This window comes from Geotrypetes seraphini, chromosome 3 (genome assembly GCF_902459505.1).
Source record: "Geotrypetes seraphini chromosome 3, aGeoSer1.1, whole genome shotgun sequence".
In the NCBI taxonomy this organism is placed as follows: Eukaryota; Metazoa; Chordata; class Amphibia; order Gymnophiona; family Dermophiidae; genus Geotrypetes; species Geotrypetes seraphini.
The window spans coordinates 222840864-222863736 of NC_047086.1; the positions used below are offsets into that span (position 1 = coordinate 222840864).

At 44.6% G+C, this 22873-nt stretch overlaps 1 protein-coding gene across 10 annotated transcripts in view; it reads right to left on the minus strand.

The window, feature by feature from the left end:
• PRPF40B (pre-mRNA processing factor 40 homolog B) overlaps nucleotides 1-22873 on the minus strand; it is a 303400-nt gene that overhangs the window by 228876 nt on the left and 51651 nt on the right. For 9 of the 10 annotated variants that reach the window (XR_004538654.1, XM_033935778.1, XM_033935781.1 and 6 more), the window contains 2 exons: nucleotides 17885-18005; nucleotides 11001-11028 (listed from right to left, as the gene is read on the minus strand). Coding sequence is in view for 9 of the 10 variants with exons in the window: in XM_033935778.1 (XP_033791669.1) it covers nucleotides 11001-11028; nucleotides 17885-18005 (149 nt within the window). In the remaining variant the exon portion in view is untranslated. The remainder of the gene's footprint in view (nucleotides 1-11000; nucleotides 11029-17884; nucleotides 18006-22873) is intronic. The other variant, XM_033935780.1, reaches the window with a different exon arrangement.

Below are 22873 nucleotides of genomic sequence, written 5' to 3' on the forward strand. Positions count from 1 at the left end.
TATTCCTCTGATCCTATCCCCAACCATCTACTTACCACTATCTCTCCTATTGTCATCCCCTCTATCTGCCATATCCTTAACCTATCACTCTCCAAAGCAACTGTGCCCGAAGCCTTCAAACATGCCGATGTTACACCACTCCTCAAAAACCCCTCGCTGGACCCTACCAGCCCTTCCAACTATCGTCCTGTCTCCCTCCTCCCCTTCTTATCCAAGCACTTTAATGTATTTTTCACTGCCTTGAATTGACTTTCTTTCATCTCAAGCTATCCTTCACCTGCTTCAATCAGGTTTTCGTCCTCTTCATTCTACAGAAACTGCCCTTACAAAAGTCTCCAATGACCTGCTCCTGGCCAAATCCAAAGGCCTTTACTCCGTCCTCATCCTTCTTGATCCGCGGTTTTTGACACGGTAAATCATTACTTACTCATCAATACACTGTCCTTGCTTGGATTTCGGGGCTCTGTTTTCTCATAGTTTGTTTCTTATCCTTCCCATCGTACCTTTATTGTTTGCTGTGGTGGATCCTCTTTCACCATCATCCTGCTGTTGGTTGGTGCACTTTAGAGCTCTATCCTGGGATCACTTCTTTTTTTCATCTACACTTCTTCCCTTGGTGTTCTAATTAGAGAATGACACGGTGACAAAATTCATCACCATTCCCATCCCCGCGGATAACCGCGGGAAACCATCTTCATGTCATTCTTTAAGGAGAGAGGGAAGAATCAGAGTATGAATGGCCACAACCACTGACCCGCAAGCTTTGCTTTGAAGAATGCTGGTGTAGAAGGACCGAGGTTGAAATAGACACTAGAAAATGACATTACGCATAAAGCTTCTTTTCTTTAAGGCAACAGTATATATTCAATTAAATTAAAGACATCCATTTCAGCTCTTCATTCAAACCTCTTGGTGAATCAGTTTTTAACCTGAAAATCCAGTTTTGTTCTTTATAATTTAATATCCTTTCCCAGTTACCACCCTCCCACCCACAGTTCACTTTATCTATAATACGCCATCATATATCAGAAAGATAATGATTTTGTTGAATCCAATGTGATACAAGTGGCGCAAGCACATGTTTGTTATTAATTTTAGATTTATGCTCATTATGATATATGTGAACTGATTAATATTCACGATACAAGCTGAATATCTTCAAAATTTATAGCCACACCAAATGATATTCATAAACTTATACTGTCAGAAACCAAGTGCTATAAACTTTCCAATCTGTGAAAACGGTAAAGACCTCAGTGTTTCTCAGGATAAAACCTGTGAAACCAACTATGCCAATAATAATATTGACATAGAGAAATACATCCTTGGTCTTATATTCTACCGTTACACATTCTCTTATTTATCCTTTTAACTTTTTACTGTCATTTACTTTTTGACTTTTTACTGGCTTTTAAGATTTTATGAAAAAGTAAGCACTTATCTTATTTCCTTCTGACAGTGCAAAACCACCGCAGCTGCAGTTTTAGCGGTATCAATATGCCGCTCTTGAACAATTTGACAGGCCCTGTTTCGCCCTACGGCTGCATCAGGGGATTATTTTTCATTACGAGCCACTGCTTCAATGATTTTCTCCCAGCATATCCCTACATATCCCAAATCTTTTTGCAGGGGCATCATTACTGGAATGGCATTTCATACTTATGACTGAAAATATGAAATGGCAGATGCTGGTCATTCCATTCCTAAAGTGATGACAAGCGATAGAGACTTTTCTCCTGCTAGTTCAGTAGACATTGTAGGATGCTAGAGGGCATGCTATATGTTGTACAATAGACTCTGCTAACCGGCACCCATGGGGTTTGATAGATGCTAGATAAATATAGTTTCTGGTTGCTTGAGAGTTGCTTGAGAGTTACTATTAAAAATAGGCCTAACTAATAACTATACCATACCATAAACTGTTCCAAACTACTGTACATGTGGTAGGCAAAACGTGGGCATACTGAGGTGCTGTGCCAAGTTCATGCTTAAAATTTCCACCAGAAATTGATTTTATTTTTATTTTTATTTAAAGTATTACAGTAGATTTTGATATTTCACAAATATTTTCCAATCAGTTATTTTTTATTAGCTTTATCAGGAGCATCGTTCATTAGGCATTTGTGCAAGAAGATATACAGTGGTACCTTGGATTACAAGCATAATCAGTTCCAGGAGCATGCTCGTAATCTAAAATGCTGGTTTATCAAAGCGAGTTTCCCCATAGGAAATAATGGAAACTAGCTTTGATAGGTTTCCCCCCCCCATGAGAACCGGCATTGCTCCCCCCGAAGGCCCCCCTGCGATCTCCCCCCCCCCCCGACGTGATTGGGCACCCCTCTGCCGCTTCTTACCGTCATCTAGGCACCGGCATGTCCTGTGCTTGGTGCCGGTGCCCGAAGATCTGCCTCCTCTTCTGCTGGGCCTTGAGCATCTGCACAGGGCCGGCACGTCCATCGGGCCCAAGACAACGTTCTTCAGCTGCCGGTTTATGGTGCGATCAATGCGGCGTCTTCGGGCCAGCTCCCTGAGTGTTGCAGTGCACAAAGCCATGGGAAAAGGCTCCTACACGCGGCCTGCACCTGAACCGGAAGCCTTCTTTCTGACATCGCAACGTCAGAGGGAAGGCTTCCAGATCAGATGAGGCGCGGGACGCGCGTGAGGAGATGCTGCCCACAGCTTTGTGCAATGTAGCATTCAGGGAGCCAGCCCGAAGACGCTGCGTTGATCGCACAGTGGACCGGCCCAAAGATAACACCGGGGGATAGGCCAGAAGGCAAGGCACATGGACGGAGAGAGACAACAACGGTAGGGTAAATGCTTTTATTTTTTTAATTTGGTGATTGATTGGTCTGTTCAGGAAGAAATGCATTTGTTTCTTTTACTCTGCGGTTGTACTGCTTGCAGAGTCTCGCATCTTAGGATTTGTTGTTAAATATTAGTACTTTTAGTTTTCGGTCCTGCATTTGCATGGGGTTATCGTTTTCTGGTAGGAATGAATGTTGAAAAGCATATAGTGTGCTTTGTGTATTTTAATTGAGAATCCATCTTTTAAGCATAACTCTGTAGCAACCCCACCTGTTTGTCCCATCGTCTCTTGAAGTCGAGCACGCTACTGGCCTCAACCACCTGGCGTGGAAGACCATTCCATCGATCAATCACCCTTTCGGTGAAGAAGTACTTCCTGGTGTCACCATGAAATCTTCCCCCCTTAAGTTTTAGCGGATGCCCTCTTGTCGCCATGGGTCCCTTAAAAAAAAGATTTCTTCCTCCACTTCAATGCGGCCCGTGATGTATTTGAATGTTTTTATCATGTCCCCCCCCCCCCCTATCTCTGCGCTCTTCGAGAGAATATAAGCACAGTCTGCTCAGACGTTCTTCATATGGGACATCTTTAAGTCCTGATCGACTCCATTCTCTTCACATCCTTTTGATAATGTGGCCTCCAAAACTGGACACAGTACTCCAGGTGCGGTCTCACCATGGATCTGTATAACGGCAGTATGATTTCAGGCTTTCGGCTGATAAAGCTCCTTCTGATGCAACCCAGCATTTGTCTAGCCTTTGCTGAAGCTTTCTCCACCTGATTGGCAGCTTTCATATCTTCCCGGATGAGTACTCCCAAGTCCCTTTCTGCAACAGTTCTTGTTGTCTTCATCGTTCAAGGTGTATGTTCTGCATGGATTTCCGCTTCCAAGATGCATTACCTTACATTTTTTGGCATTAAAGTTTAGTTGCCAAGTACTGGACCATTGTTCCAGTAAAAGTAGGTCCTGCTCCATAGTGTTGGGCCTGGTTGCGCTGTCAGGTTCTGTTGCCCTGCCCACAACATTGCATAGTTTAGCGTCATCGGCAAATAATGTAATTTTGCCTCGAAGTCCCTGAGTCAGATCCATTACAAAGATATTAAATAGCATCGGGCCCAAGACCGAGCCCTGTGGCACTCCATTGGTCACTTTCAACGTTTTTGAGGGAATACCGTTTACCATCACCCTTTGAATTCTGCCGCTAAGCCAATCTTCAACCCATGCTGTCAGTGCTTCTCCTAGTCCTAACGTGTTCATCTTGTTCAATAACCTACACTATCAAAAGCTTTACTGAATACACGATGTCCAGGGACTCTCCCCCATCCAGTTTTTTTGTTACCCAGTCAAAGAAGCTTATCAGATTGGATTGACAAGACCTTCCCTTCGTAAAGCCATGCTGGTGGGGATCCCTCAATCTTTTGTCATCCAGAATCATGTCCAATCTGTTTTTAATCAACGTTTTCATGAGTTTGCTCACTATTGATGTGAGACTCACCGGTCTATAATATTCAGCCTCTGACCTGCATCCCTTTTTGTGGAGTGGGATAACGTTGGCAGTTTTCCAGTCCAAGGGAACTTTTCCCTTGCTTAGGGAAAGAATGAAGAGCTCGACTAACGGTTCTGCCAGGACATCTCTCAATTCTCAAAGTACTCTAGGGTGTAGATTATCTGCGCCCATAGCTTTGTTTACTTTTAGTTTTGATAGCTCGTGGTAGACGTTGCTCGCGGTCAATTCCATATCCCAGAATGGGTCCTCCGAGCTCCCCTTTGTCTGTAGCTGAGGTCCGGATCCTGGCGCTTCGCAGGTGAAGACTGAGCAGAAATAGTTGAGTAGTTCTGCTTTGTCTGCGTCCGAGTCTGTAAAGTTACTGTCAGGTTTCTTTAGGCGCCCAATACCGCTTGTGTTCTTCTTTCTGTCACTAACGTATTTAAAAAGGATTTCTCCCCTTTCTTAATCTGCCTAGCTATGTTTTCTTCCATCCGGAGTTTGGCCTCTCTGACTTGCGTTTGAACTTTTCTAGATTTCGCCAGATAGGTTTCTTTAGTTTCCGGTTGTTGTGATTGTTTGTAGGTTATGAAAGCTTTTTTCTTTTGCTTTACTAGTTCTGAGATCTCCGCGGAGAACCACTGTGGTCTATTTTTTCTGTGTCGTTTGCTCAAGGTTTTTATGTATATGTTGGTTGCTTCTTGCAGGGTTGATTTCAGAGCCGACCATAGTACCTCTACACTGTCCGTCGTGCTTTGGTTTTGCAGCGCTTTGTAGACATAGTCCCCCATGCCCTGAAAGTTAGTTCCTTTAAAATTTAGGACCTTAGTCAATGTATTTGACCTAGTGGTTCCTTTTTTGAGGTGGAACCACACCATGTTGTGGTCGCTGGTGGCCAAGGTTTCTCCCACCAAGGTTTCTGTGACACTGTCTCCGTTGGTGAGTAACAGGTCCAGGATTGCCTGATCCCTGGTGGGTTCTAATACCATCTGCTTGAGGCGTGCTCCTCGCATGGAGGCTAGTAGCCTCTTGCTGTCGCTGGTTGTAGCGGAAGGTTCATTCCAATCCACATCAGGCATATTGAAGTCTCCCATCAGCACTGTATCTCCACACAGTGTGATGGTCTCAATGTCTTCAAGTAGTTCATCATCTGCATCCTCCTTTTGTCTTGGTGGTCTGTATACAACACCAAGATACAGGCATTTGTTATTGCCCCTGGCAAGGTTCACCCAGAGGGATTCTCCCATATACTTGATGTCTGTGATTTTAGTAACTTTGATGTCTTCTCTAATGTACAGAGCTACTCCTCCTCCTGATTTGTCTTCTGTGTCGCGACGGAGTAAGTTATATCCTAGTACCTGTTATATCCTGGTATATCCGAGAACCACGTTTCTGATATCGCCACTACATCAAGGTCGGCGTTTCTCATTTCCGTTTCCAGTTCCAGTATTTTGTTGCCTAAGCTACGGGCATTAGCATACATGGCTGTCCATTCTTTCTGTTTGCATGGAGTGTTTTCTGTCCGAGATAGTTTGTCCCCTTCAATCTTGCCTTTGTCGCCCTTATTATTGCAATGTAATTTATTTTGTAATGTAATGTAATTTATTTCTTATATACCGCTAAACTCCGTTAGGATTCTAAGCGGTTTACAGAAAAAATAGACAATAGGGTGCATTAAAATTATAAGTAAAATAGGTACTTAGATATTCCCTTACTGTCCTGAAGGCTCACAATCTAACTAAAGTACCTAGAAAAATGACAATTAGTAGAGTAATGAAAAAATAAAATAGAGATAGATGAGAAAAAATAAGAAAATAAACATTATAATAAGACTACAATGGTCTAAAGGACTTTGAAAGGTTGAAAAAGAGGAGAGATAGGAAATAGAAGCAGAAGGGAGAACCGTTGAAACTATAGAATACTTGGGAAATTTAAATGAAATTTAAATAATAAAGTAGGAAACAAAAACCAAGTGGCAAAACAATGAATGAGATTTAAAAATAAAATATCATAAACTAAAAAAGAAAGTGAAAAAATAAAAACAAACAGTCAAGACTGAAGTCCAGCTTGAAATGACTTCACTGCTTTGGCTGCGAAACTTCTCCAGATGTCATCCAATCCTTGTCAGCAAACCGGAAGCCCCAAATCCAGTGTCTCCGGTCATCAACTCGTCTAAGATATTCACTCTCTGCGCCTGCATGTCAAATTCGCTGAATCTGTCTCCTTTCAGGACAGGCACTGCTCGCGTCTCTCTGTTTGTGGCGCCAACCATGGCCTCCCCCTCGTGATGGCGGTGGTGGTCGTGGGGGTCGCTCCTCATCATGGCCGAAGCTAGCGGCTGCAGCGCCTTCTCTGAGTCAACGCTGCTCAGCAGGCCCAGGCTGGCGTCAGGGCCTCGGGTGCCTCTAGCGGCGGGCGAGCACCAGGTTGGCTGCCGGCTTCTCGGCAACAGGGGTGACGGCGATGATGGGATGGAGGGGCTGGGTGAGCGATTGCGCCGGAGGCATCTCCTTGCCCGCATACTTCAGCTCCAATTCGGCAATCCTCACCGACGCGACCTGCCCCAACAATGCCCGATAAAAACTGAACAGTGACATCGTAAGGGAGGGGGCGGTCTGTTCTGGGCGCCATGTTGGTCGGGGGCACATTAACTCCTCCTCTTTTTCTGCAGCAGAGTTGGCAGCTGCGCTGAGGTGCAGGAAGGTCCAGTGATGACTCACTCACACGCCAAGCCCTGGAGGAAGAGAGGTGGCCTGGGAGCCCTGGAGATGTCAGTTGCGATGTGAGCAGGCAAAAGGCAGGAGCAGGCAAACGGCTCAACTGCCGCAGTTCAGGAGTGTTCCCGGCTGTTACTGGGGGGCGGAGATCGCTCACACGCTGAGCCCCGGAGGAAGAGAGGTGGCCTGGGAGCTCTGGAGATGTCAGTTGCGGTGCGAGCAGGCAAAAGGCAGGAGCAGGCGAACGGCTCAACTGCCGCAGATCAGGAGTGTTTGTCGCCCTTATTTTTGCCTCTGTCTCCTTCAGTATTCACGCGATTTTTTACCTCTGACTCCAAGATGGAATCTCCGTCTCTCCCTCTGTCCCCCACTTTATTGGCTTGATTACTTATCTCAGATACTAAGTCTCTGTCTCTCGCTCTGTCTCTCTCTGTATTGACTCGAGATAATTCGCCTTCCTCGATCATGCCTTTGTTTCCTTTGGTATTGCCTCTGTCCCCTTTAGTATTCGCGCAATTACTTACCTCAGGTTCCAAGATGGAGTTACTTACCCTACTAGTGTGAGAGTGGGTCCCCTCCCCCAGCTCACACACAGTGGCCATTTTGAAAGAACGAGAAGCTGTGTGAAATGTTTGGATCGGTTTCTGAATAAGTCCTGAAGATATTTGGTGAAATGTTGTGGGCTAGTCTTTTGTCTAATAACTAATAGAAAAAATTTTTTGCTGTCATTATAGAATAAAAACCTTTGATGCAGCCAATTGTGAAATATGGTCCTATGTCTGGAATGAGTGATTCATACAAAATAATATGAAATAGAACAGACTTCTATCTACGTGGGTGTAGTCTACAGACCTCCGACTCAATCGCAGCAAATTGATAAGGATCTGATTGTGGATATCCAAAAGTTTGGAAGGAAAGAGGAGGTTCTGCTGTTGGGAGATTTCAACCTGCCGGATGCGGACTGGAATGTTCCGTCTGCGGAATCGGAAAGAAGTAGGGAGATTGTGGATGCCTTTCAAGAGGCTCTGCTCAGACAAATGGTGACGGAACCCACAAGGGAAAAAGCGATATTGGATCTGGTCCTCACAAATGGAGAGAGTATCTCTAATGTTCGAGTGGGTGCTCACCTGGGTAGTAGCGATCATCAAACGGTTTGGTTTGATATAACGGCTAAAGTGGAGAGCGGCCGCACGATACTTAAAGTCCTAGATTTCAAACGTACGGACTTTAATGCAATGGGAAAGTACCTGAAGAAAGAGCTGTTAGGATGGGAGGACATAAGAGAAGTGGAAAGACAGTGGTCTAAGCTGAAAGGAGCGATAAAAATGGCTACGGACCTTTATGTGAAGAAAATCAATAAAAACAAGAGAAAAAGGAAGCCGATATGGTTCTCCAACCTAGTGGCTGAGAAAATAAAGGCGAAAGAGTTGGCGTTCATGAAATATAAAAAAACCCAAGAAGAGGAGAGCAGAAAGGACTACAGGGTGAAACTGAAAGAAGCCAAGAGAGAGATACGTTTGGCGAAGGCACAGGTGGAAGAACAAATGGCTAAAAATGTAAAAAAGGGAGATAAAAATTTTTTCAGATATATTAGTGAAAGGAGGAAGATAAAAAATGGAATTGCTAGGCTGAAAGATGCTGGGAACAAATATGTGGAGAGTGATGAGGAGAAAGCAAATGTGCTAAACAAATACTTCTGTTCTGTGTTCACAGATGAAAATCCTGGAGAAGGACCGAGATTGTCTGGCAAAGTTACACGAGAAAATGGAGTAGATTCTGCGCCGTTCACGGAGGAGGGTGTTTATGAGCAACTTGAAAAACTGAAGGTGGACAAAGCGATGGGACCAGACGGGATCCATCCCAGGATACTAAGGGAGCTCAGAGAGGTTCTGGCGAGTCCTATTAAAGACTTGTTCAACAAATCTCTGGAGACGGGAGTGATTCCTGGGGATTGGAGGAGAGCGGATGTGGTCCCTATTCATAAAAGTGGTCACAAGGATGAAGCAGGAAACTACAGGCCGGTGAGCCTCACTTCAGTTGTTGGAAAAATAATGGAAGTGTTGCTGAAAGAAAAGATAGTGTATTTCCTTGAATCTAATGGGTTACAGGATCCGAGGCAACATGGCTTTACAAAAGGTAAATCGTGCCAAATGAACCTGATTGAATTTTTTGATTGGGTGACCAGAGAGCTGGATCGAGGACATATGCTAGATATAATTTACTTGGATTTCAGCAAAGCCTTTGATACAGTTCCTCATAAGAGGCTGTTGAACAAACTTGAAGGGCTGAAGTTAGGACCCAAAGTGGTGAACTGGGTCAGAAACTGGTTGTCGGACAGACGCCAGAGGGTGGTGGTTAATGGAAGTCACTCGAAGGAAGGAAAGGTGACTAGTGGAGTCCCTCAGGGTTCGGTGCTGGGGCCAATCCTGTTCAATATGTATGTAAGTGACATTGCTGAAGGGTTAGAAGGAAAAGTGTGCCTTTTTGCAGATGATACCAAGATTTGTAACAGAGTAGACACCGAAGAGGGAGTGGAAAATATGAAAAAGGATCTGCAAAAGTTAGAGGAATGGTCTAATGCCTGGCAACTAAAATTCAATGCAAAGAAATGCAGAGTAATGCATTTGGGGATTAATAATAGGAAGGAACCGTATATGCTGGGAGGAGAGAAGCTTATATGCACGGACGGGGAGAGGGACCTTGGGGTGATAGTATCCGAAGATCTAAAGGCGAAAAAACAGTGTGACAAGGCAGTGGCTGCTGCCAGAAGGATTCTGGGCTGTATAAAGAGAGGCGTAGTCAGTAGAAGGAAGAAGGTGTTGATGCCCCTGTACAGGTCATTGGTGAGGCCCCACTTGGAGTATTGTGTTCAGTTTTGGAGACCGTATCTTGCAAAAGACGTAAGAAGACTTGAGGCGGTCCAGAGGAGGGCGACGAAAATGATAGGAGGCTTGCGCCAGAAGACATATGAGGAGAGACTGGAAGCCCTGAATATGTATACCCTAGAGGAAAGGAGAGACAGGGGAGATATGATTCAGATGTTCAAATACTTAAAGGGTATTAACGTAGAACAAAATCTTTTCCAGAGAAAGGAAAATGGTAAAACCAGAGGACATAATTTGAGGTTGAGGGGTGGTAGATTCAGGGGCAATGTTAGGAAATTCTACTTTACGGAGAGGGTGGTGGATACCTGGAATGCGCTCCCGAGAGAGGTGGTGGAGAGTAAAACTGTGACTGAGTTCAAAGAAGCGTGGGATGAACACAGAAGATTTAGAATCAGAAAATAATATTAAAGATTGAACTAGGCCAGTTACTGGGCAGACTTGTACGGTCTTTGTCTGTGCATGGCCGTTTGGAGGAGGATGGGCAGGGGAGGGCTTCAATGGCTGGGAGGGTGTAGATGGGCTAGAGTAAGTCTTAACAGAGATTTCGGCAGTTGGAACCCAAGCACAGTACCGGGTAAAGCTTTGGATTCTCGCCCAGAAATAGCTAAGAAGAAAAAAAATAATAATAATAATAATTTAAATTGAATCAGATTGGGCAGACTGGATGGACCATTCGGGTCTTTATCTGCCGTCATCTACTATGTTACTATGAAATTAGCTCACATTCTGAAAGTCCAGAAAAATTTCTTGATAAGTTTTGTGAGCTTTATAGATCTTGATTAGTCCATAATAATTTGTTTGGTAACTAGTGGATTGTGAATTGTCATGGTAAGCTTTTAAAGGCAATTTCATATAATAAATTTATATTAGAACACTTGGGGCTCCTTTTACAAAGGTGCGCTAGCGGTTTTAGTGCATGCTTAGTGTGCACTAAAATGCCCCGCGCGCTAGCCGCTACCGCCTCCTTTTAAGCAGGCGGTAATTTTTCGGCTAGCTCGCACTAATCTTGTGCGTGTGCTAAAAACGCTAACGCACCTTTGTAAAAGGAGCCCCTGGTGTTAAAGTATTACAAAGCCAGCAGAAAAGACAACAGCATCTTACTCACCCTGCTTCCTCCTCCTGCTTGATTAATGCTGCAAAACAGAAATAAGGACTTAACTTCTTAATACACAACAAAATGTGAAGAATGTCCCTCACAGTGGTCACTAACTGCTCTAAATGTACCTTGTATGCTTTTATTTACTTTTTAATTCCAAAAATCTTTATATCAAATTTTACATATGAAAAAGATAACACATAACAAACAATGAACAAATGACCAGACAGGCATATAACTTGACGGCTATCACTGTGCAAAATAAACATTAATTGAGGCCCATGTCTCAGTAAAATGATACACAGTCTCCTTTAGTTCTGCTATAACTCTTTCATAATTATAAATCAAACATACAAAGTTCCACCAAATATGAACAAAGAGATCAGCAAAAGTCTTTCCATTGTTAACAACCAGCTTTAGAGTTAATACGTATAATAGATCAAACAAGGAGAAATTAGATCTTACCTGCTAATTTTCATTCCTTTAGGCCAGGGGTGTCCAACCTTTTGGCTTCGCTGGGCCACATTGGCCGAAAAAAATGTTTCTGGGGCCGCACAAACACGCAAACACTGCAGCAAGACAGAGGAAGGAGCCGGCAAGACTGTAAACACCCGGGGGCAGCAGAGGAAAACACTGCATCGCCCTCGACTGGGGCCGCACAAAATACTTCACTGGGCCGCATGCGGCCCTCGGGCCACAGGTTGGACACCCCTGCTTTAGGCCTTCCAGACCAGTCCAGTCACTGACTGTAAGTTTATATATGCCTACTAGTAGGTGGAGACTGAGAACACTAAGTTTCAAATAGCATAAGAACAATGTACATGTCCTAAGCCTCCGGTATAATCCTCACAACATAAGGAGAAAAGACTCCAAAAATAAGAGATACCTCGTACCTTCCCAACAGAGACCCACACTATCACTGAACTCAGCACTCACCAAAAAGGGCACCAAGCAAGCCATATGACAGCCAAACTGTTGCCAATTGCAATCTTTGTTTCTCTCTTTTTTTTCCCATAATAACCACAGACTCTTCACGTTCTCAAGAGGCTTCACAGAAGACAAAAAACCTCCATGCAACCTTACTCATAGTCACAGAATCTTCCACACAAAATATTGGGAGGATCCTGTACCGGTCTGGAAGGCCTAAAGGAAAGAAAATTAGCAGATAAGATCTAATTTCTCCTTCCTTGTCAGCCTACCCAGACTGGTCCAGTCACACTGTCGGTAAAGAAGTATCAAAGCAGTAACTCTCAAGCGCAGAACTCCCAGAAAGCAGAACACAACACCCTTTTCCCAAAAGCAGCATGCTGCGTTGCTTGAACATTAATGTGGTAGTTACAGCTGAATGAGTGCAGAGTAGACCCAATTGCCACCCTACAAATGTCTTCAGCAGAACCAAACTTCTCTCAGTCCAAGAGGCTGCCATGTCTCTGGTCGAATGAGCCTTCGGCAACGGAGGCACCTGGCTGCCTTTAAGCAAGCAGATGCAATTGCTTCTTTAATCAAGTGAGCCTTATAGACTATTGCTCTTCTGAATGTGACCACCTACCAAGATAAACAAGTGGTCTGAATGATGGAATTCCTCCGTCCTCTGCAAATAGACCAAAAAGCACATGCTTCACGTCATTTTGCCAGCTGGTACTGTTCTTTATCTCCTTTCCAGTCCCTCAAAATAGGAAGGGAAATGGACTGGTTCAAATAAAATGGAGACATCACCTTAAGAAAGGAAGGCACGTCTGCAACACAACATTTTCTGCAAACCCCCCCCCCCAAAAAAAAAAAAGCAGTTCCCTGCATGCGAGAGCCTGCAACTCCGAGATTCTTCTCATGGAAGAAATAGCCACTAGAAAAACTGTCTTCAACATGAGATCCTTTAAAGAGCAAGACGACAATGGCTCAAACAGTGATGCAACCAGCGCTGAAAGGCCCAGATTCGAGTTCCGAGAAGGAATCCAGGGCCACCACAAGGCTGGAAGAGATGGACCCCTCTCAGAAAATGCAACACACCTGGAGAAGCCAACAAACTCTGACCTCCCACTATGCGAGGGGATATGATCGAGACTTTCAAAATACTGAAAGGAATCGACAAAATAGAGCAGGAAAAAAAATTATTTGCAATGTCCAATGTGACACAGACAAAAGGACATGGACTGAAGCTAAGGGGAGACAAGTCCAGGACAAATATCAGGAAGTTCTGCTTCATGCAACAAGTGGTGGACACCTGGAATGCCTTCCCAAAGGAGGTTATTGCGGAATCCACCGTTCTAAGATTTAAAAGCAAACTAGATGCACATCTCCTTACGAGAGGCATAGAGAGATATGGGTGCAGATCGCCGGACCTGATGGACCGAAGGTCTGATCCGGAGATGGCAGTACTTATGTTCTTATGACAAGGCCGCAAGCTGTACCTTCAGTGAGGCTAAGGCCAAGCCCTTATCAGAATCATTCTGCAGAAATTGCAAAACCTCAGACAAAGAAGCACACAAGGGTGAAACTCCCCTGTCTGCACACCAACCCTCAAAGATGTGCCAGACCTGAACATAGACAAGAGAAGTTGACTGTTCCAAGAATTCAACATACACTTCTCCCTCCGTATTCGCTGTGATAGGGGATTAACAGAACCACAAATACAGAAAAATTGTGAATAACTTTTTCATATGTTATTTGTTGTTTTCTATTAAAAACCATCAGTTTATAGTGAAACTGCGAATAACATGGTGGGAGACCTGGTCTGTTCCTGAAGGAGAGGCAAAACACAGTGCAGAAAGTTCTGGGAATCAGCAATTTTCTCTGCAAATGCTTGGAATCAGCAAATACTCTATGCAAGCTGATGTAATTTGAGGGGAGGAGCCAGCAAGCTAAAAACTGTGAATAATCGAAACCGCGGATAAGGAGGGAGAAGTGTAGTGTCAACTACAGCTGCCAAAAACCCCTTCTTGGTCAGGAGTGCCCTCTCAAAAGCCAAGCCATAAGAGAGAATGGAGCTGGGTTCGGCATCCTGATTAGACCTTGAAACAACAATCTGTCCAGTCCCAACAGGCACAACAGAGCCTCCACCAAGCCTCCATATCAGATTCTGTACGGTCAATCTAGAGCCACCAACACTACCCGATCTGCGTGGGTCTCTCTCTGTTGGAGCACCCGGATCACCAGAGGCCAGGAGGGAAGTAAACACATACAGAAGACTCTGTGTCGGCCATGGCTGTACCAAGGCATTCATGCCTTCTGAAGAACCAAGGGACCTATGCATTGGCTACAGCTGTCATGAGATTAAACACCGGGAGATCCTAGGTCCGACCAATCAGGTTGAAAGCCTCCCAACTGAGAATCCACTCTGCCGATATAAGGAGGTTCTACTGAGAAAGTCGGCCTAAACATTTTCCATGCCTACCACATGAATTGCCAAGAGGTTTAACAAATGACTTTCCGCCTACTCCATCACAGCGGCTGCCTCCTGTGCCATCAACGCACTTCACATGCCCCTTTGTCTGTTCACATAAGAAACTGCTGTCGAGTTGTCCAACAGAACTCGCACTACCTTGCTCTTGAGGACATGTCAAAAAGCCTCCAAGGCAACATGAATCGTTCATGTCTGCAATGGGTTAATTGACCAAGCTGCCTCCTCTGAAGATCAGCGCCCCTGTGCTACCAGGGACAGAAAATGCACTCCCCAGCTTCTGAGACTTGTATCTGTTGTTACCGCCATCCACTGAGGAGATTCCAGACTTACTCCTTGGGAGAGCCGACTTGGACAGAGCCACCACCAAAAAAATGCTGCAAGCCATTCCTAGAAGGGGGAGACGCACATCCAAATCTTGCTGTTGGGGTGACCAGCATGAGAGCAAAGCCCTCTACAGAGGCCGTATGTGGGCTCGAGCCCACTGGAATATCTCCAGCGTAGCCGGACCAGCGTAGCAATGGACCTCAGCACCCAGAGATAATTGTGTGCCTGGGGATCTAGAAAAGATAAGCACTTGCAAACCTGGGCCTGAAGGCAAATGATCCGTTCCTGAGGAAGAAATACCTGGCCCATTTGTAAGTCGAAATGAACACCTAAGTAAACCAGGCTCTGAGATGGAACCAAATGACTCTTGGAAAAGCTGACTACCCAGCTGAATCCTGAAGAAAACTGACTACCTGTGCTGCAGCCATCTCATTCTCCTGGAAAGTTTTGGCCCAAATCAACCATTCATCTAGATAAGGAAGAACCAGAATCCCCTCCTTGCACAAGGACGCTGCCACCACCACCATTACCTTGGAAAAAGTACATGATGCTGTGGCCAGGCCAAAAGGAAGTGTGCAAAATTGAAAGTACCATCTTAAGACAGCAAAACGAAGAAAGCATAGATGAGAAGGGTGGATCAGAATATGTAGATAAGCCTCTGACAAGTCCAAATCTGTAAGAAATTCTCTGCGAAGCACCGCCATGATAACAGACTGCAGAGTCTCCATCCAAAATCTCAGACCTTCAAGGCCTCATTGACTCACCTGAGATCCAGAATTGGATGAAACGTTCCTTCCTTTTTGGGCACTACGAAGTAAATGGAGTAACAGCCCAATCTCTGCTCTCTTGGAAGATGGGAACTACAACCTGAAGTGAGACTAAACGATGCAAGGTGTCTACAATCTTTCCGGCCTTCCATTTGGACTAACATGGGGACTCTACAAACTGATCCGGGAGAGGAGAATCAAATTCCAGGGTGTAACCATCTCAAATAATCTCCAGAACCCAATGATTGGAGGTAATTTGGGTCCACCTCAGGTAAAACTCCAAAAGACGACCTCCCACCCATAAAAGGACTTCATTGGGATGCTTGGTCTTGCTTGGTCTGGAAGAAGAGGCCTTCTGGCCTCCTTTTCAAGCACCCCAAAAGGGTTGTGTCTGTGAGCCCCACTGAGTCTGCATGGATGATAACAGCACACCTCACAAAATCTACCTCGAGAGGCAAAACCTCTATCTAAGCTCCTCAGTTTGTCCTCCAGGAGCCGTGGCACTTTAGCCTCCCCTAAGTCCCAAACAAGTTTATCCAAATCCTTGACAATGAACAAAGACCCATAAAAGGGCAGTGAACACAGTTTGGATCTGGAGGCAACATCCGCAGCCAGCCACAAAGCCAGAGAGCTCTGCAGGCTCCCACACCTAATGCCATATTCTTCGTCGAAGCCCTGAGATCATACATCATGCCAGTTGCTGCCAGAAAAAATGGATCCATCTTCAGCTTGGCCACCTTTTTAACCAGGGTGGAATGCCCCAACTTTGGGTCATCCAATACTTTCTCGGTCAAGTGGAAGCAAGCTCTGGCCATCAGTCCCCTGCAAATAGAAGCTTGTAAGAGCAGAGCTGCCAAATCAAACCTTCTCAAGAATGAATTCAACTTGCGATCCTGCTGATCATTCATGGCCACCCCTCCATCCACCAGAATCTTGGTCTTCTTGGTGAGCACAGTGACCATTGCATCTACCATAGGAGGATGGAAAGAATCCCTATCCCCCTGGGGAACAGGATACAATTTAAACCCATTCCACAAGAATCATATCCCGAAGAAAAGGGAGGTTAAATCCTCCAACTCCTCCACACAATCTAGCCAAGGCTTCTTGACCACTGGGAAAACCTGAAAAGATCCAGAGGGGACAGTCTCTGAGGGATCTCCAGCTTTCCATATCTTAAACATAGCCCACACATATTGTGTAGGGAAACCACAGTCACTTCCAACCACCAAAGAGGGCCTAGGCAATGAATCCATGAGAACCTCAACAGCACGGTCTGTAGCACCAATGGCAGCATCCCCAGTAAATTCAGTTCTGAAGCAGCTGCTGACATGACAACCACAGAAGATGGCTGAGGCCTCCTCCCCTGTGCAATCTGCTGTTTACCAACTGGTCCCACAGTGCACATTGATGGATGCCAGTGCCCGAGAATCACTGTAGAGCCTACAAGCTGTCCACTCCTTTATGACCGCAAGCCTTGCACCAATGTGGCTTCCCCACCCCCACCGAAATGCTTCCTCGAATTGTTGGCAGCAACACTATTCCCCAGGGCACTCTAACCGCATGGAGGAGACCATAACCAAGAGGAACTATACTGTGAAAACAAACCCCAAGCTCTGGGTTCATTTACAACCTCTCTTTCTCTTACTTTTTAAAATTTTTTTTTACTCGATATAGAGCTGACAAAAAAGTCACTCATGGCTCCAGCGTTAGTCGAGACACACGCGCCCCCCACCCCCAGTGGGGAGACACAGACACCCAGGTAATATACTCCAGAGGGTAACAAGTGGACCCCAAAGACCACCCACCCCAAAGACCACCCACCCCATGGTACACCAGAAAGAGGCAGGTACACAGCAAGACACCACTGGGAAGGTACCAAACAAATAAGTAAGATAAGGAAAGAAAATGCCCTGAAAAGGGCCTACCAGAATCAAATATCACAGACGACAAAGCTAGACATCCACTACCTGCTGGAGACTGAGAATACTTAAGTTTCAAATAGTATAAGAACCATGTATAGATCCTAAGCCTCCAGTATGTTCTCAGTCTCCACCTGCTGGTAACTGTACATAACCCTACTGTCGGTGACTGAACCGGTCTGGATAAGCCAACAAGGAAATTGACTTGATTTTCAAGTAACTGAAAAGTCTTCACCAAAGAACAATTACCACACCAAATGTTAAGGGAACAGTAATGTGAAAAAATGGTCTGCATTCTCTGTCAGATACCAGTCCAAGAAGGTGTCAGGATATTGCAATGAAATATCATATGAGAAAAAGCCTCCATTTCATGATTACAAGACTAACAATTGGCACACTTGCATGCTTTTATTAAACAAAAGAGAAAATGAGATGGCACAGTCACCTTCTTTTCTCTTTTGGGGCACCAGAATTAAGCCTTACCATCCAATTCCTCCAAATCTTTGGGCTTTGTCCAGCGTGACTCCTTGGTCTGGGAGTTGTAGTAGTAAGATTTTCCTGTGTCAGATTTGTATTCCTTCCAGGGGCACTGAGAAAGAAGCAGCTGTAAGCAGCAGGAAAAGGAAGTAGAGAGAATCAGATATGAAAAACGTGCATCTGTATCTCAGCTACTGTACATTCCAGCTTGCCAGTTTTAAGTCCCAGTGACTCTACAAGAAAACAGCACGATATCCATATGTTCTTGACAAGAAATACAGGTATGTGGTTAGATAAATACAATTATATGAACAGATCCCAAGCAGTCCATACCCATCTATTTGTCCATTTTTGATAAGTTTGGGAAAGCGTCTGGATTTAGGTTAATCTAGATAAATCAGAGTTATTTAATATTACTTTGGAAGACTGGGAAGTTCAACAGCTCTCAGATTGCTTTCCTTTTCGCTGAGCAAAGACAGGGATATGATACCTTGGCATACAGATCTCTCGGGATTTGTTCAAGCTCTATGAGGTCAACTATATTCCTGTAATACAACAGGTTAAGAAATATTTACAGAAGTGGTATGGTTTATGGTTATCCTGGTGGGGAGAATTGTATTGAAGATAAATATCTTGCCACGGTTGTTTTTTCTCTTTCAGACTTTATTTATTTATTTAAAACATTTCTTACCCGCTTTCACCAAAGCGGCTTACAAAGTACAATCATAATATTAGGACATACAGTCATGTGAAAAAACTAGGACATCCCATGAAACACTCAGTTCCTCCTCAAGAAATTCAAATCTCCCTTCTATCCATCTCTGGAAAAGAAAGTGACGCAACTGCAGGCAAACAACATAAATTTTCCCCGATTTACCATGAAACAAAAGACATCCACAAAAATATTGCCTATTCAAGTCCCTAGTCACACTATATCGGCATTACATGCAGATTTTAAACGCTTTATTTGGCAGAGGAGGCATCCACATATTGCGTAGAAAGTTTTTTGGGCAGCTAGGGCTTTGGGGGGGGGCAGTTCCAAATTTGGTTTGGTACTATCAATCAGCCCAGTTGCACATGCTATTGGATTTAGATGTGGCTGAGAATAAATGGGGAGTACAGATAGAGCAGTATTTAGTAGGAACCTGCCAATTGAAATATTGGCTTTGGTCCTCCCATTCTGAGAGGCTGTGGCTTCCAGGGGTGATAACCCATTTTTAAAACATCCGATTAAACTATGGAGTGTGATGAGGTGCAAGTTGGGGGGTAGACAAGCAGTTTCTTCGTTGGCATCTATGCAGGAGGAGTTCAGTTTACAATGGGCAGAGATAGTGGTGTTTTTAAGTGTTGGGCCCAACAAGGGCTGGTTTCCTTTATGGATTTATTACATCAGGAAAGTCTATTGCTCTTTGAAGTCCTGTAGAGGACATAAGCACTTCCAGAAGGGGATTATTTAGCCTATCATCAGGTACGCCACTTTATAGGTACTCAAGGTTGGGATAAGGCCCCTCCATCTGAGGGGGAACATTTTGAAAACTTCTGGCTGGCCCTCAGGACACTACCAAGGTCTCTCTTAATACTTAATCAATATCTTAGATGGCAACAACTACATAAATTCAACTACATGAAAAACTAGTAGGAGGATTTGAGATGTACATTCTCTCAGCAGGACTGGACCACTATATGTAAAGAGGTAAGCAAAACTTCCCCTTGTGTTTTAATACAAGAAAATGTTTATAAAAACCAGGTAGTATTATACTCCAGAGCTATTGCAAAAGATGTTTTCTCAGGCATCAAACAGCTATTGGTGTTGCAATGCTGCTCTGGGCTCCTTTCATTTGGCGGGATATCTCAATAATGAAACAGTTTTGGTGGGACAATACGGACTGTTTGTCTGGTATGTTGGGAAAACCTTTAGGGGTTACACCACAGAGTCGCTTATTGGGTTTGCATATCTGTTCTTTCAACTGGCAAACTAGATTGATGTGACTGGGGTTAGCTGCAGCAAAATGCTTAAATGCTTCCCAATGAAAAAGTGTGTTGGAGTGAGAAATTGAGTACCATGGGGAATCTGAAGGTGTGAAGTCATCCAGAGAGATACCAGGCTGTCAGGTGTAGAGACTGCAGGTTGGGTTGAAGAAGAGAACCATGACTCTATGTAAGCTGAGATGGAAAGATTGGTAGTAGAAGTGGCTCCTTGATGCTGAATTGAAGTAGAAGGGAGAACCAAGGTTGTCTGGGCCACCGAGGAGCTATCACATTCACGGTGACAGATTTCCTCTTGAGCTTGACAAGTGTCTTGAGAATAAGTGGAAATGAAGGGAATGCATAGAGGAACTTGCCTGTCCAGCCCATGAGAAAAGCATCTGCCTCTAGGCACTGAGGAGCGTAGATTCTGGAACAGAACTGGGGCAGCTTGTTGTTGTGGGGAGACGTAAAAAGGTCTATTTGAGGGGTTCCCCATTGAGAAAAAAATTGATGAAGAGTTGGTGAATTGAGCGTCAATTCGTAAGGTTGCAGAATGTGGCTTAATTTGTCTGCCAGTGAATTTTTCTCTCCTTGAATATGGACAGCTTTGAGAAAAATGTTGTGAGTGATTGCCCATTCCCAAATCTTCTGAGCTTCCTGGCAAAGGAGAAGAGACCCTGTTCCTCCCTGCTTGTTCATGTAGTACATCGCTACTTGATTGTCTGTATGAATGAGAACGATTTGATCTTGAAGAAAATGCTGAAAAGCCTTGAGAGCATTGAAAATCGCTCTGAGTTCCAACAGATTTATATGATGGCGATGATATGTGGCGGACCAGTGCCCTTGGGTACGGACACCATCTAGATGAGCCCCCCAAGCGTAGGTTGATGAATCTGTCTTGAGAACCTTCTGATGAACAGGTTTTTGGAACAGCAAACCTCTGGATAGATTGGAAAAGAGCATCTACCATTGAAGAGATTGTTGAAGAGAAGATGTTACTGTAATGTGTTGGGAAAGTGGATCAAGAGCCTGCGACCACTGAGAAGCCAGTGTCCACTGAGGAATTCTTAGGTGAAGTCTGGCGAAAGGAGTCACATGAACTGTAGAGGCCCTTTGACCTAGAAGAACCATCATGTGCCCGCTGAGAGTGAAGGAAGGAGGGACACTTGATGGCAAAGGAGTATGAGAGAATCCTGATGTTGCTGGGGAAGGAATGCTCTGAGCTGCACAGTATCTAGAAGAGCTCCAATAAATTGAAGAGTCTGAGAAGGCTGCAGTTGAGATTTGGGGAACTTGATTTCGAATCCCAAATTTTGTAGGAATAGTATAGTCTGTTGTGTCATTACAGTAACCCCCTGAGACGAGGGGTCTTTGATGAGCCAATTGTCTAGATAAGGAAAAACTTGGAAACCGTAATTTTGCAAGGCTGCTGTCACCACCACCAGGCACTTGGTGAAAACTCTGAGAGATGATGCAAAGCCAAAAGGTAGAACCATGTACTGGTAATGCTGATTTCCCACATAAAATATGAGAAACTTGCGAGAGGCTGGGGGAATGGGAATGGGTGAGTGTAAGCCTCCTTGAGATCGAGAAAGCATAACCAATCGTTTTAATCCAGAAGGGGATATAAGGACGCCAGAGACAGCATCCAAAACTTTTATTTGACAAGAAATTTGTTGAGTGCTCTGAGGTCCAATATCGATCAAAGACCTCCTGTCTTCTGGACGAGGAAATAGCGGGAATAAAACCCCATGTTCTACTGGTCCAAAGGAACCTTCTAAATGGCACTGAGAATGAGCAAAGATTAGACTTCCTGGAGAAGAAGAGAGGACTGAAGAGGGTTGGAAGGAAACTCTCTTGGAGGAATACTGAGGAAATGAAGAGAATAACCTTCTCGAATGATATTGAGAACCCAGAGATATTGTCAGAGAAGGGGCGGGACTGCAGCAGAAAGAAGACGCTCCAAAGCCATTCAGCAGTTTGCAAAGATTGCTAGCACCAGCATCTTATTGCAGCCTGCTGAAGTTAGGGAGATTAGAAACATAGAAACATAGAAACATAGAAATTGACGGCAGAAAAGGGCCATAGCCCATCGAGTCTGCCCATACCAGTGACCCTCTCCCTGATTCTTACTCTCCTAGAGATCCCACATGAATATCCCATTTCTTCTTGAAATCTAACACGCTGCTGGCATCAATCACCCGCTGAGGCAGCTCGTTCCAATGATCGACCACCCTCTCGGTGAAGAAGTACTTCCTAGCATCACCCTGAAATTTCCCTCCTCTGATTTTCAGCGAATGTCCTCTGGTTACCGAGGGCCCCGTAAGACTGAAGATATCATCTTTCACCACTATACGCCCAGTAATATACTTGAAGGTTTCAATCATGTCTCCTCTCTGTCTTCGCTCCTCCAATGAGTACATCCGCAGTTTTTTTAACCTTTCTTCATACGTGAGATCCCTGAGCCCCAAAACCATCCTGGTAGCCATTCGCTGAACCGACTCAATTCTCAACACATCTTTTCGGTAGTGTGGTCTCCAGAATTGAACACAATACTCGAGATGAGGTCTCACCATGGATCTGTACAGTGGCATTATTACTTCAGGTTTTCTGCTGACAAAACCCCTACGGATACAGCCCATCATTTGTCTTGCCTTGGACGAAGCCTTCTCTACTTGATTGGCAGCCTTCATATCGTCGCTAATGATCACTCCTAAATCACGTTCCATCGTGGTCCTGGACAAGGTTTCACCATTTAGTGTGTAAGTTCTGTGTGGATTTTTTTTTGCCTAGATGCATTATTTTACATTTTTTAGCATTGAAGCCTAGCTGCCAAGTTGATGACCACTGCTCGAGCTGTCTTAGGTCCTGCGTCATAAAGTCAGGCACACTGCTTTTGCCAACTATGTTGCATAGTTTGGCATCGTCGGCAAACAGTGATACTTTTCCTCTAAGTCCTTGGGTTAAATCTCCTATGAATAAATTAAATAGAATCGGCCCTAAGACGGAGCCCTGAGGTACTCCACT